Source organism: Zea mays, chromosome 8 (assembly GCF_902167145.1).
Source record: "Zea mays cultivar B73 chromosome 8, Zm-B73-REFERENCE-NAM-5.0, whole genome shotgun sequence".
NCBI lineage: Eukaryota > Viridiplantae > Streptophyta > Magnoliopsida > Poales > Poaceae > Zea > Zea mays.
The window spans coordinates 12,016,129-12,029,157 of NC_050103.1; the positions used below are offsets into that span (position 1 = coordinate 12,016,129).

Sequence of the window (13,029 nt, forward strand, 5' to 3'; positions counted from 1 at the left end):
GAACGACTTCATTCTAAAAAACTTGAATAGAGCCACTCAATTCTAGTTGACTCTCCAGCCAAACACACCTTAAGTGCGCCTTAGCTTGTTCATAGTGTGGTGTTGTATTTGATACTCTTTCTCAATATTAGTATAAATAAATACAAATACGGATAAACTTTTTACGTAATGGATAAAAAAGTGCAAAACTCACGAGTAGTACTTGACACCAGCACTTTTTTGAAGCATTACTGTAGGGAAGACCCCTACAGATTGTTTTTTCTATTGATGTATAAGAATGTACAAATTACATGCGTATGAAAGAAATTTTTTACAATTGTTGGACCCATGACCGGATGACTTGTTCTGCTAGCATGGCCTTCATCCTATAGGAGATGAGAAACATCTCTTTCTTAAACATTTGCAGGCAACAAAACGGGGTGGGTGGTGTTCCTTCAAAGATCCACCCATTCCTAGTTTTTCAGATGCACCATAGCATGGTTATAATGGCTTCCATTCTCCACTGTATCGTCATTTGCTCCCTGATATTCTGCGTCACAGTGTATTGGTGGGAGGCACGTCGTGGAGCAATTCCTATTTTCTGCCAACATCTCTTCATGTAGTTGCACTTGAAGAAGAGGTGAATAATTGATTCTTCTTTCTGCAGTATGTAGTTCTCACATGTGTAGGAGTCAAGGTCCATGCCTTTTTCTTCTGAGGAGGGATTTTGTGTTTAACCTATCTTTTAGTAGGCGCCAATAGAACACTTTTTGTTTAGGTTGACATTTTGAATTTCAAAGCCACAAATAGACATGGTGAACTGATACATGACCCATCATGTGTTTGTATGCCTTTGTAGAGTAGTGTTGTGAACCCCAAACATAGTACCACTTGTCATGTTGGTTAGTGGAGGGTAGGGATGGCAATCGGGCGGGTAGAACGCGGATATATGGTTCACGTACCCATACCCATGAGATAAAACTCAACCCATACCCATACCCATTTACGCTCGTGGGTACGGATCTATATCCGTACACGTACCTATCGGGTAACTGTTATCCAACAGATATCTGTTACCCGCCCTCCCACTAAAATTCCAGCAACACTACAACAACATTCTAACAGAAATCTATCACAATTTAACATTCCAACAACATCAAATAATAGTTTTAGCGCCAAACAATAATTCCAACATTCTAAACAATAATTTCAACATTCCAACAACGTAAATAGATAGCATTCTAGCCTTACAGCGTCATTTCACCATAGTGACATAGTCCATAGCAAGTAGGAGAAGTAGCGAAGACAGTACAATACATCATAAAACATGTTCATGGAACAAATTATTGTAATGAGCATGGTTGCATGTCATTCAACTTCATTTGACATCTTGTGAATTTTCCTTCAAATATCATCATTTGGCATCATGGAGAATCCAAAAGAGAGTTCCTAAATGATATGTAATTAGTTATAGATATATCATGAAGTCATGATAATTATCAGAAAAGAATATGCTATTTCTTACAACGTACCACAAGTTCTTGTATATCTTCAAGACAAGTCCACAAACCCATATAATCTTCTTTTTCCTACAATAAGTGAGAGTAAAACAAATGAGAGTAAACTGAAAGCAAAACTTACAAGTTACAACAACATACAATAAATTTAAAGAATTATTATTTGTACCTTTTGCTTGAGCAACACGAAGCCAATTTTGTGCACACATCAAAACCTCTAAAGTTTTGGGAGTAAGTCGACTTCGATGATCACTTAACACTCTTCCACTAGTACTAAAAGCAGACTCCGAAGCGACAATTGTAACAGGAATAGCAAATATGTCACGAGCTTTCATCCTTAGAGTAGGGTATCATATCCCAGAAATTTTCCAATAGCCCAATATATCAAATTCCTTTGACTTGGGAATACGACCTTCATCCACATAAAGATCAAGCTCATATTTAGCCTTTTCTTCATCACTGCACATGTCATCTAGCTCTTCTTCCATGGCAGAGAACAACTCATTCGTATATGTGGAAGCATTAGAAACACAAGATGATGATGCATTTTGTCCACCACCAGTAACAGGTTTAATGCATTTGTTGTTGTACTCTCTAATAAGTTCATCAAATAATTTCCTCACATTTTCTATCTCTAGCATTGCTCTACTTTGTGCACCAAATAGACGTGTATAGCATGCTTTCAACATTCCAAATTTGTATCTTGGATCAAGAACAACAACAATAGCCATTAGACCATGAATGTCAGTTCAATATTTATCAAATTTTGTAATCATATGACTTGACATGGACTTGTAACTCATCATCACACTCTAGCCACTTGCTGAGGGCAAGAGGCTGGGTCACTGGATGGCCGGCTAGGGCCTCACGGGCGCACAACACACTGGGACTCTTGGAGACTGGGAGTCTGGACAGGTCAGTACTCAGTAAGTCAGTAGCAGTAGCAGATTAGGTGACTGGGTCCACATGTCATATGTCCATCGGGTGACAGATATGGATAGCATATATATATATCCATACCCTCGAAATTATTACCCATGGATATCGTATAGTATCCATACCCGTACCCGTAGATATGAAAATCCACCATATCCATACCTGACGGGTAAATAACCGTAGTTATTTATCCATATCTGTACCCACTACCATCCCTAGTGGAGGGTAGCCCTAAAAGAGAGGTAACAAGCAACTGGAATTGCTGAAAGGCTTCAGTCGACAGGGGGAGATGGAACATGTGTGGTAGCTGTTCGAGGCTTTTGGCCTAGAAAACCATGATTTTTTTGTTGATGGCATATGAAAAGAGTTAGGAGAAGGCAATCGAGTAAGTCGTGTTAGCCCACCTGTCATGCCAAAGTTGGGTAGAGCGCCTATTCCTGACTTCGATATTTGAATTTTTTTTTGAATGTGACTAACGATTTGAGAATGTCTCGCCACAAAAGGACCCAACTTTTCTTAGTGTGATTGTTGTCCCTTCCCTGTAATCACTACCGAAATTCGGCTCTTTGCCGAGTGTCAATTGATTTGCCGAGTGTATTTTTTCGGGCACTCGACAAAGAAGACTTTGCCGAGTGCTAAACAAAAAACACTCGGCAAAAAACTTTTTTGTCGAGTGTTTTTTCGACACTTGGCAAAAAAGCTCTTTGCCGAGTGTCAATTGATTTGCTGAGTGTCTTTTTTCGGGCACTCGACAAAGAAGACTTTGCCGAGTGCTAAACAAAAAACACTCGGCAAAAAACTTTTTTGTCGAGTGTTTTTTCTTTGCCGAGTGTTTTTTCTTTGCCGAGTGTTTTTTCCCGACACTAGGCAAAGAGCTTCTTTGTCGAGTGGTAAAAAACACTCGGCAAAGAGCTTCTTTGCCAAATATTTTTTGACACTAGTCAAAGTCAATTTTAAAATCATATTTTAAAGTTATAAATTAATTTTAAATGAAAAAGTTTTCAACTACAAAGTTGTATAACTCGTAAAGATGCATAATTTTTGTTTTGCTCATTTCTTCATATGACAAATCAAAAGTAAATTTGATCACATATATCTCTCTTGTAATTTATCATGAAACTACAAGTGATATGTATAAGATTTGTGAACAATGTTAGAACCACCATGTTGGATGAACAAATGATTAAACAACCAAAATAAACTTTGTAAATCTTGAGAAGTTATAAAATTTTATAGCTGTCACCTTTTTTTGATTTAAAGTTATCTTGTCAACGAAAACTATGTTAGAATTTAAAATTTTAAAATTCAAATTTTTCAAAAGACCTCAGATGAAAAAACCACCAAAACAAAAGTTGTAGGTCTTAAAATATCATGAAACTTTATAGTTGAGAACCTTTTGGTTTAAAACCATCTTGTCATGCAAAACTACGTTTGAATTTTAAAATTCGAATTTTTCAAACAACCTCGGATGAAAAAACGAACAAAATAAAAGTTGTAGGTCTTGAAATGTTATGACACTTTATAATTAACAACTTTTTATTTGAAATCATCTTGTCATATAAAAATTTGTTTGAAGTTTAAATTTAAAATTCAAATTTTGTAAACCACCTCAGATGAAGAAATTTTGAAATAAAAGTTGTAAATCTTTAAAAGTTATGCAACTTTGTAGTTAGCAAACTTTTCATTTGAATCCATTTAGTGTCTCAAATTAAAGAATCAATTTACACTTGGTTTGTTATATATGTGGAGAAGAAAAACGTGATATAGACACAATTGAGGTTGTTGTCTAGTGGTACAGGAGGTTATGTGTGTGAGAGAGATTGCGAGTTTGAATCTCACCGGCCATAAAAAACGTGGATTTGGTTCAAAAAATGGTGAAAGTTGATAGAGCGATGGGTTGAGCAATGGGGTTGGCTAAGAGGTTGTTCCCCTAATTAAAAATTTTCATTCTTAATTTACCGAATGCTTTTCTTTGTCTAGTGTTTTTCGACACTCGGCAATGGTTTTGTCGAGTGCTAAAAAACACTCGGCAAAAGAGCTCTTTGCCGAGTGTTCTCTGCCGATTGGTAAAGGATTCGCCGAATATAAAAATGCATTTGCCGAGTTTTTGAGATACTCGTCAAAGAGACGAATTTTGGTAGTGAATGATTATTCTTGACACCAGCGCTTGCTAGCTGCCAATATATAATCTACCACGTAGGAATAGGGTATCCTATAGCTCGAAGGCTAAAAAAGCATGCATGCAGCCCTAGTATGCCTAAGCCTGATCAGTAGCTCCATTGTGCATCTGTGCTTGAGCATTTCATGCCCCATGCCCCCGTTTCAACTAATACCGGAGAGCAGGGCTTTGCAAGAGGTGCCCTTGTCTTTATTGCGCTCTCTCTCTCTCTCTCTCTCTCTCCCTCTCTCTCTCTCTCTCTCTGCGTCTCAGCTGAGCTGCGCTGCATGCATGTCCTACACCAGCATGCACGCGATGAGGGAGACGAAGCAAACAAAGGACACAGGTCTGTTACCTATACATGCATGTACAGATGTATGTGTCTACGCTACGCATATATCTGCGTGTCTGATGTCTGTGTTTTCTTCGCGCTCGCGCGCAAGATCTATGGCATGTTTGGTTCGTTACCTCAATTGCCACATTTTGCCTAACTTTTTTGTCTAAGGTTAGTTGTTCAATTTAGACGACTAACCTTAGGTAAAGTGTGGCACACTTAGCCACAAACCAAACATGCCCCTAGTGTGAGAAGAGCCCTCCTAGCTTACTCCATTTAATGATCCATGCAGGAGAAGAGAGGCCTCAGCGCAGTGTTAGGACTGTAGTAGTACGTACTGGTGCTTTGGGGCTAGCTATCCTGCCCAGACCAGATGGTGCGGCGTGGACGCTACGGTCTCAGTGTTGTCCCATAAACATGGCGAGACATGGAGAATTGTAGACACACTCAACACTGAGAACGGAGAGAAGGGATAGATACAAGGATCACATTTGCTTTCAGCAGCATCGATCTTGGAAGGGGTAGAGAGGCTGTGAGAGGGATCCGGGATGCAGCAGACTATTTACTAGAGGTGTGTGTGCTAGACTGTTACTATGAGATGAGAGGAGAGAGAAAGGGACGGCTGTGTGCAGACTGCAGAGCACACAGGGGCGAACTGATAGAGAACTTTCAGGCTTTCCTCTCTCCCCACCCCAGTCAGTCTCCATCCCCACCACCTTCCCACACACACAGGTCTACTGGAGTACTCTCTCCCTCGACGTCTCTCTATACCTACGCCCCAAACCAACACTTTAAAGATCACAGCCTTTCCCCTATACGTTTGCTGCTATCAAACTGCGCTGTCTTTTTTGCTTTTGTACCATCAATCAAACTGCACTAGTAAAACAGTAATACTCTAATCATTCACATCGCATCCTCTCCTCCCTGCTAGCTACCAGTACAAGCTGCCACTGCCACACACAAACTTTCTCTCTTTCTAGCTGCCCCGGCCTCTTCTCTCTCTATACTATTCCAATTTCCAATCCACCATCCGATATATACCCCGTCCTCCACTTCTGTTTTCCCTCGATCTCCTTCAAAATAAACCGCCATTGCATCATAGTGTTCATCTGTCACTCCACCATGTAAGAACCATAACTACCCTTCGTCACTTTTCTGGTTGTTGCTTGCATTGTTCATCTCCATGTCTTGTACATATCTTCTTGTGAGCCACTATTATTGCCTCTCTCTCTCTGTGTGTGTGTGTGTGTTTTGTTTGCTAGTACATGTGTAGTAGTGCTGAGCGCCTGAGCTCTTAATCAGCTTGTGCTATCAAAAGGCAGAAACCTGGATCTTCGTCAACACCTTGTTTGTCTAGATGCATGACTAGAACACTCTTGTGCTAATTAAGACCAATTGCTACTTCACTTTTTTCCTCGCTAGCTAGCTGCTTTTACTGATCTGCTTTAACATTGTCCTTCGATCTATATATCTATACGAAACTGTTCTTCAATTCTCGGGCAAGAATTTAATTTCTTTCGTGTGTTCGTCCCCATGGCGTGTGTGTGTTGACTCCAGGAGGCAAGACGGGAGCCCATTGGACCTCAACAACTTGCCGGAGGAGTACGGCAAGCAAGCGGCAGAGAGCTCCACGACCACCGCCACATCAAGCGTTCATGCAGTTATTAGTAAGGAACTACAGCACTAATATTCTCTTGTTTGTTTTGAAGTCGAAGCAGTTGTAGTTCTAGTTGCGTCATGAAAGGAAGTCCTGCAATTTTGAGCAGCAATGCAGTTTTAGCTTTCTTAAAGTTCTGCGCTTTTAACATTCTCGGCTACATATACCTAGCTATATATAGTTTGCACAACTAATATGCTAGGTGAGTTGATGCCAAGGATTCCTCGTGAATGATCTACAGTGTCATGAACAAAATATTCTACTCACTTTCTACACTTTGTAGTGCAGATTGCAGAAGGCCGGGACTGATCGATGTATGTGTGTGCAGGGCCAAAGAAGACGAAGAGCGGTAGAGGGAAGGATGCTGCTGCGAAGGTGTATGAGTGCCGGTTTTGCTCCCTCAAGTTCGGCAAGTCTCAAGCGCTTGGTGGCCATATGAACCGCCATCGACAAGGCAAGATCATACACCACTATAACCCTAGCTAATTTCTTCACAACGCTTACATTTCCTTCCATTTTTATGGGTTATTATTGACTTAATTTCTGGGCTTGCTCTTCCAGAGAGGGAGACTGAAACCCTTAACCGTGCCCGGCAACTCGTCTTCGGCAACGAGAGCCTCGCCGTCGCCGCCGTCGGCGCGCAGATGAGGTAAAGCATACTCGCTCTACTGCAGTCTGCAGAAGATCTATCACGATCGCGCCTTCTCTTTGATTAGGGTTTGTCGGTTCTCACACCCGTTGCAATTCTGTGGGTACAGTTTCAGGGATGTAAATATGGCAGGTGCTGCCCCACCGACCGTACTCGGAGTCGGAGGGAACTTCCGGGGAGGCGCCGCCGGTGGCGGCAGCATCGGCGACCTGTGCGTCCCGTTCCGGCCGGTGCTGTCGCCGCAGCCTTCGTACCATTACCTCTACACGGCGCCATCAACATTGCACCCGATGAGCTACCCGGCGACGTACCCTGGCCCACTGCGCCAGCCTGCTGTCGACGACTACATCATCGGCCACGCAGTCTCCGCCGGCGGGGACACACTAATGCAATCGACACACCGCGGCAGCTTCTCCTGCTTCGGAGCTCCACTCACCGCTCCGCCGGTGGCGGCAACGAACGTGCAGGCCGACAAAGTTATCTGCAACTGCAGCTTCACTTGAATGCCTCCGGCCGGCTCCACTTGAGCAGATGCATGTAGTTAAGTTAGTGTAAAGAGCCAAGAATTTAAATTAGATGTTGCGTGTTTTGGACATTAAATACAGAATGAAGTCTTCCGGGTTCTACTTCGAAGTATATGATGTCTGCACTGGATTTCTGGATCCAAACTATATCTTTAGCTTTGCATGAATTGTTAGTTATTTCGGTACTCAGTACAAAACGTATTTCACAGCGGATGTTTGGAAAAGTGTTTAGTCAATCTCTTATTTCAGGAAAAAAAAGATTTAGATCATATCTCCCCGTTGAAAAAAATAGTTTATCCAAGTTGGTAAAAAGCATTCGTCTATTTATTACTCGCTTTTAGTTCATTCTGGAAATTTTGCTTAAATCTATGAAAAAACTATAAAATAATCTGTGCCAAACAGGCCCATAGTCAAATTAATACATATACACATGAGATCATAACAATGAGTGTAACTTTATATAATTTCCCAAACATGCTACTGTAATCCTTATGCATGCTACTCTATCCATTTCAAAAAGGCATATATGTATACTTATCACACTAGTGTGTACACTTTGCTCTGTTCTAACTCTACCTTATTTCTCTACACAGTTTTTCCCTCTCGCCTCCAAACTATCTTCATAAATCATGGAGGCATTCCATTCGTTAGACCCTTTACAGATGGGCCCATCGGACCTTATAGGTGGGATCCACTCTTTTTTCTCCCAAAATAGAACCCTAACCCGAGCCCTCAAGCACCAGCTTCCACTCGACCCTAAGCAGCAGCCCCCGCTTGTCCTAGACCACCAGTCATCGGTCACAGATCGTCCCCGATCGTCCATCAACACTCCGCCCTTTGCTCTTCCCTGACTACATACCCTCTTCTGGCCTCCACCCATCCCTGGTTGGCCAATAAACACTCCAACCTCCAAAATGTATCGGTCGACCATCGCCTCGAGCCTCTGCTTGGCCTCGACCGCCTGAGGCAGTCCCTAGCCAAAGCTCGTCCCTGGCCGCTTGCCAGTGCTTTGCCCTTCGCGCTGCCCCGACCACCCTCTTTCGGCCTTCGCTCTGCCCCAACACCAACCATCGCTTCGGCCACCCGACACTTTAGCCTCTAGAAGACCCTAACGACCGCCCACCACCTCAAGCCTCTGCTCTTCCATGACCTCCGGCCACCTATGCCTCTGCTTGACCCATAAAGCTCGCCACGTCTAACCATATCTCCCACCACCAGTAGCATTCGAACCTATGTCTACTAGTACACCCCAACCCACCACAACACCACTCTTGCCACTAGTAGCCACCATCTAGCCCTCTCCTCCGTTCACTAGTGACTCAGTGAGACATCAGATAAACCACTAAATATGAGCGATATTATATTGAAGAAGAGCTACTGCAATAGAGATGGTCAAACACATATGTATGTATCGCATGTTACACCAGACAGGGCATTGGATATAGCACTTGGAGAAAAATACAACATTTTTGGGGAGATCGACAAGGCACCGGTCGCATCCAATATAGCACCAGATACCCCCACCATATGGGGCACTCAAAGAGGGTTGCAAAGTAACCAGAGAGGGTTATAACACACTAGGTGTGTTCGGTGTAACATAGATCAAAGCATTGGATGCCCTAACTAAGATTACTAGCAATTGTAGGATCTCCTGGAATGTGATGGAGACCTAGAGGGGGTGAATATACCTGTAAAAGAATTCAACTTAACATTTATCATAATTGAGGGTGGCGTCGCCGGTCTAGGGTGGCACTGTTGACCTACAAAGAGAAATTCAAACCAAATTCAAAATGTAACTTGAAGAACTTAGATCAAGTAAATTTCTAGCCTTGTTGTAAGTTTATAGATCACAGATCGAGAACTAAATCGAGTATATCACTAGTGAGCAAGTAGATCAATCACAAACCCTAATTCTACAATATGAATATGCAAAAATGTAAATGAAGCACACAAGACACCGATTTATCATATGGTTCGGCTCGCCACCAAGACTTGCCTAAGTCCACGTCGTTGAGGATGCCACAAAAGGCTTGGGCTTGCCACAAAGGTTCACCCCTTTACCTCGTTCTTGAAAGGGAAATGGTCTTAACCATTTTCTCTAATTGATTTTGGTGCTTGATGTCCATCACAACCTTACAGACTAACTAGTTTACCTAGTCATTGATTTCACATGTGCATAAGTCCATCCATCTCAATTCTAAGTTAGAAACAACATATCATAGACCGTCTGAGGCTCTAGTGCGGACTGTCCGGGATAACATAGATTATCCCGGACAAGAGCTCTTTTTGATAAATATCTCTTGGTGTCGGACCGTCCACGACACCGCAGTGACTTCGAACAGGAACTATGCCAAATGCATATTCCTATTGTGGACCATTCGAAAGATAAGTGAAAACTATCCGACACCCTATGCGGACCATCCGGCCTCACGCGTGAACAGTCCGATCGTTGAAGATCTCTCCAACCCGAAGATGTCAGGTTCGGTAAAATAAATTATAACATCCATGCGGATCGTCCGAAGGCACGACCGGACCGTCCACGTTAGATTTTATCTGATGACATCTGACAACACATTTAGTGTGATTATGGCAATTGATATAGCCGTTATAACTAACCGCTGTGATCCAGCCATTCATCCTATAGATGTGGACCGTCCGGACTCGGCTCGCGGACCGTACGCAAGTGGCAGAGAAGAGGCAATAGCTATGTGATGGTTGAGGGATATAAATACCACCTCAACCACCCCCTTCAATGGCACCCAAGCATTCCAACCCCACATGCATTGCAAAGAGCAAGACTTCACTTCAAGCCACACTCGAGATCCTCAATACTCCGCCAAGTGCCATAATTGTGATTTGTAATCTTTAGTGATTAGCGCCTTAGAGAAACTCTAGAAAGATTGTGACCTCGTGTTTTTCTTGTTGCTCTTTGTGCTTGGTTTTCTTGATCGTCCTTTCTTCCTCCCCTTCTAATTCTTGTTCACTTGTAAAGATAACAAGAGACACCTAAGTGTGTGGTGATCCTTGCAGGGTCTAAGTGACCCTCGAGATTAAAAAGAAGCACTCAACCGGTTTAAGTGACCGTTTGAGAGAGGGAAAGGGTTGAAAGAAACCCATCCTACGTGGACTCCTCAACGGGGGGTAGGTTCTCCGAAACCGAACCTCGGAAAACAAATCGCTTGTGTCTTTGTGTTAATCTTGCTTCGCGATTTGATTCTTCCTCTCCCCACTCTCTAGTTCTCTTGCTTGCAACTGTTTTTAAGTTGGCTCCCAAATTTATTCACATTGATTGAGCAACTCTTAGCAAAGAGAACTAATCTTACGCATTCCAATTTTATTTATACTCGTTCTAACGCTAACCTCGAGTGAAATTTGTGTTCAAAGTTTATAACTTTTAGGTTTCGTCTACTCATCCCCTCGAGGCGACTTTTAGTTCTCAAATCAAGGGACCAAACTCTTGAAGTGAGAGATGATTTCTTAACTGCAATTTGACTGTTACAAACCTCTCTAGGCTGCCACAACACTTGCAAAGCACAAGGGCGACACCTAGCCTACTAGGAGCAAGCTCCAAGAGTTAAAAACACTAGAACCACCGACCAAACATGAACTAAATGCTCTTTGAGATGCAAAATCAATGGATACACTCTCCAATAGAATTGTTGTCTTTTCTCTCAAGTTTTGATGGTTGGAATCAAAGATTTGCGTGGGAGCTTGAGAGGGAACAATGGAGGGGAGTGGGCTGAGCAGTTTTATGTTCTTTAATGGTCAAATGCGAGGAAGAAGTTACCATTATGGGTGAACATATGGGTATTTATACTCAAGGTTCCAATGGTTATGTTGAGGGCGGCACTGCGGCCCTAGCCAAATCAGGAAGTAGGATCTAAAATTTTGGTGGCTAATTTGGCTAGGTATAGGAATGTCAATCTTAGATTTTGAGCATTTGGTACAATAATTGACTAACTGTTCTTGAGTCCCCTCGTTATTACGACTTTTCCTAAACTCAAGACACAAAACATAAAAGAATTTAAAACCATTGAGTCGGCAAAACCTCCATTGGTGGTTGGGGTGTCCTTCAACCTATATGACATCCTTTCTTTTTGATTTCTTGCTTGTAATCTCAATAAATCTCATTAGTTCTCTAGTTTGGTGGTCATCAACACCAAAACCATCATTAGGGCTTGATTGCACTCACAATAATGGATAGTTCCAATGGCTAACAAACATGGATAGGCACTTGTCGGGGACCATAATTAGGGGTACCCTCAAGACTCCTAATTCTCAGCTGGTAACCCCATCAGCACAAAGCTGCAAAGGCCTGATGGGTGCGACTAAGTCAGGGATCGGTCCATTCGAGGGACTCGATCACGCCTCGCCCAAGCCCAGCCTCGGGCAAGGGCAGCCGACCCCGGAGGATCTCTGTCTCGCCCGAGGCCCCCCTCCAGCGTCGAACATACTTCCGGCTCGCCCGAGGCCCAGTCTTCGCCAAGAAGCAACCCTGGCCAAATCGCCACGCCAACCGACCAAATCGCAGGGGCATTTAATGCAAAGGTGGCCTGACACCTTTATCCTGACGCACGTCCTCCAGTCGAACAGAGCCGAAGTGACCGTTGTCACTTCGCCGCTCCACTGACCGGCCTGACAGAAGGACAGCGCCGCCTGTGCCACTCCGACTGCTGTGCCACTCGATAGAGTGTGGCCGACAGGCAGCCAGGCCCGGCCTCAGGCACCATAGGAAACTCCGCTTCGCCCGACCCAGGGCTCAGACTCGGGCTCAGCCCCGGAAGACGGCGAACTACGCTCCGCCCGACCCAGGGCTCGGACTCGGGCTCAGCCCCGGAAGACGGCGAACTCTGCTCCGCCCGACCCAGGGCTCGGACTCGGGCTCAGCCCCGGAAGACGGCGAACTCCGCTCCGCCCGACCCAGGGCTCGGACTCGGGCTCAGCCCCGGAAGACGGCGAACTCCGCTCCGCCCGACCCAGGGCTCGGACTCGGGCTCAGCCCCTAAAGACGACGAACTTCGTTTCGCCCGACCCCAGGGCTCGGACTCAGCCCTGGCCTCAGCCGACGGTCTCCGCCTCGCCCAACCCAGGGGCTCGGACTCGACCTCGGCCTCGGAAGACAGACTCGACCTCGACCTCGGAGGAGCCTCCACATCGCCCAACCTAGGGCACAGACCGACCTCGTCAACAGGAGGCGCCATCATTACCCTACCCCAAGCTGACTCAGGCTACGGGAAACAAGACCGGCGCCCCGTCTGGCTCGCTCCGCCAGACA

General features: G+C 44.2%; 1 protein-coding gene and 1 pseudogene across 2 annotated transcripts; both read left to right on the forward strand.

Moving 5' to 3' along the window:
- The first annotated feature begins 5,915 nt into the window (after nucleotides 1-5,915).
- On the forward strand, nucleotides 5,916-7,035 carry LOC103634784 (zinc finger pseudogene; annotated as a pseudogene). Its single transcript, XR_002264344.1, has 3 exons — nucleotides 5,916-6,048; nucleotides 6,482-6,591; nucleotides 6,910-7,035. The product of XR_002264344.1 is annotated as a zinc finger pseudogene (transcript).
- A 107-nt stretch (nucleotides 7,036-7,142) lies between these two features.
- Nucleotides 7,143-7,898, forward strand: LOC109939363 (uncharacterized). Its single transcript, XM_020542810.1, has 2 exons — nucleotides 7,143-7,230; nucleotides 7,340-7,898. The coding sequence occupies exons 1-2, from the start codon at nucleotides 7,226-7,228 to the stop codon at nucleotides 7,731-7,733; spliced, it is 399 nt and encodes a 132-aa protein (XP_020398399.1). The 5' UTR covers nucleotides 7,143-7,225; the 3' UTR covers nucleotides 7,734-7,898.
- Nucleotides 7,899-13,029: the final 5,131 nt, after the last annotated feature.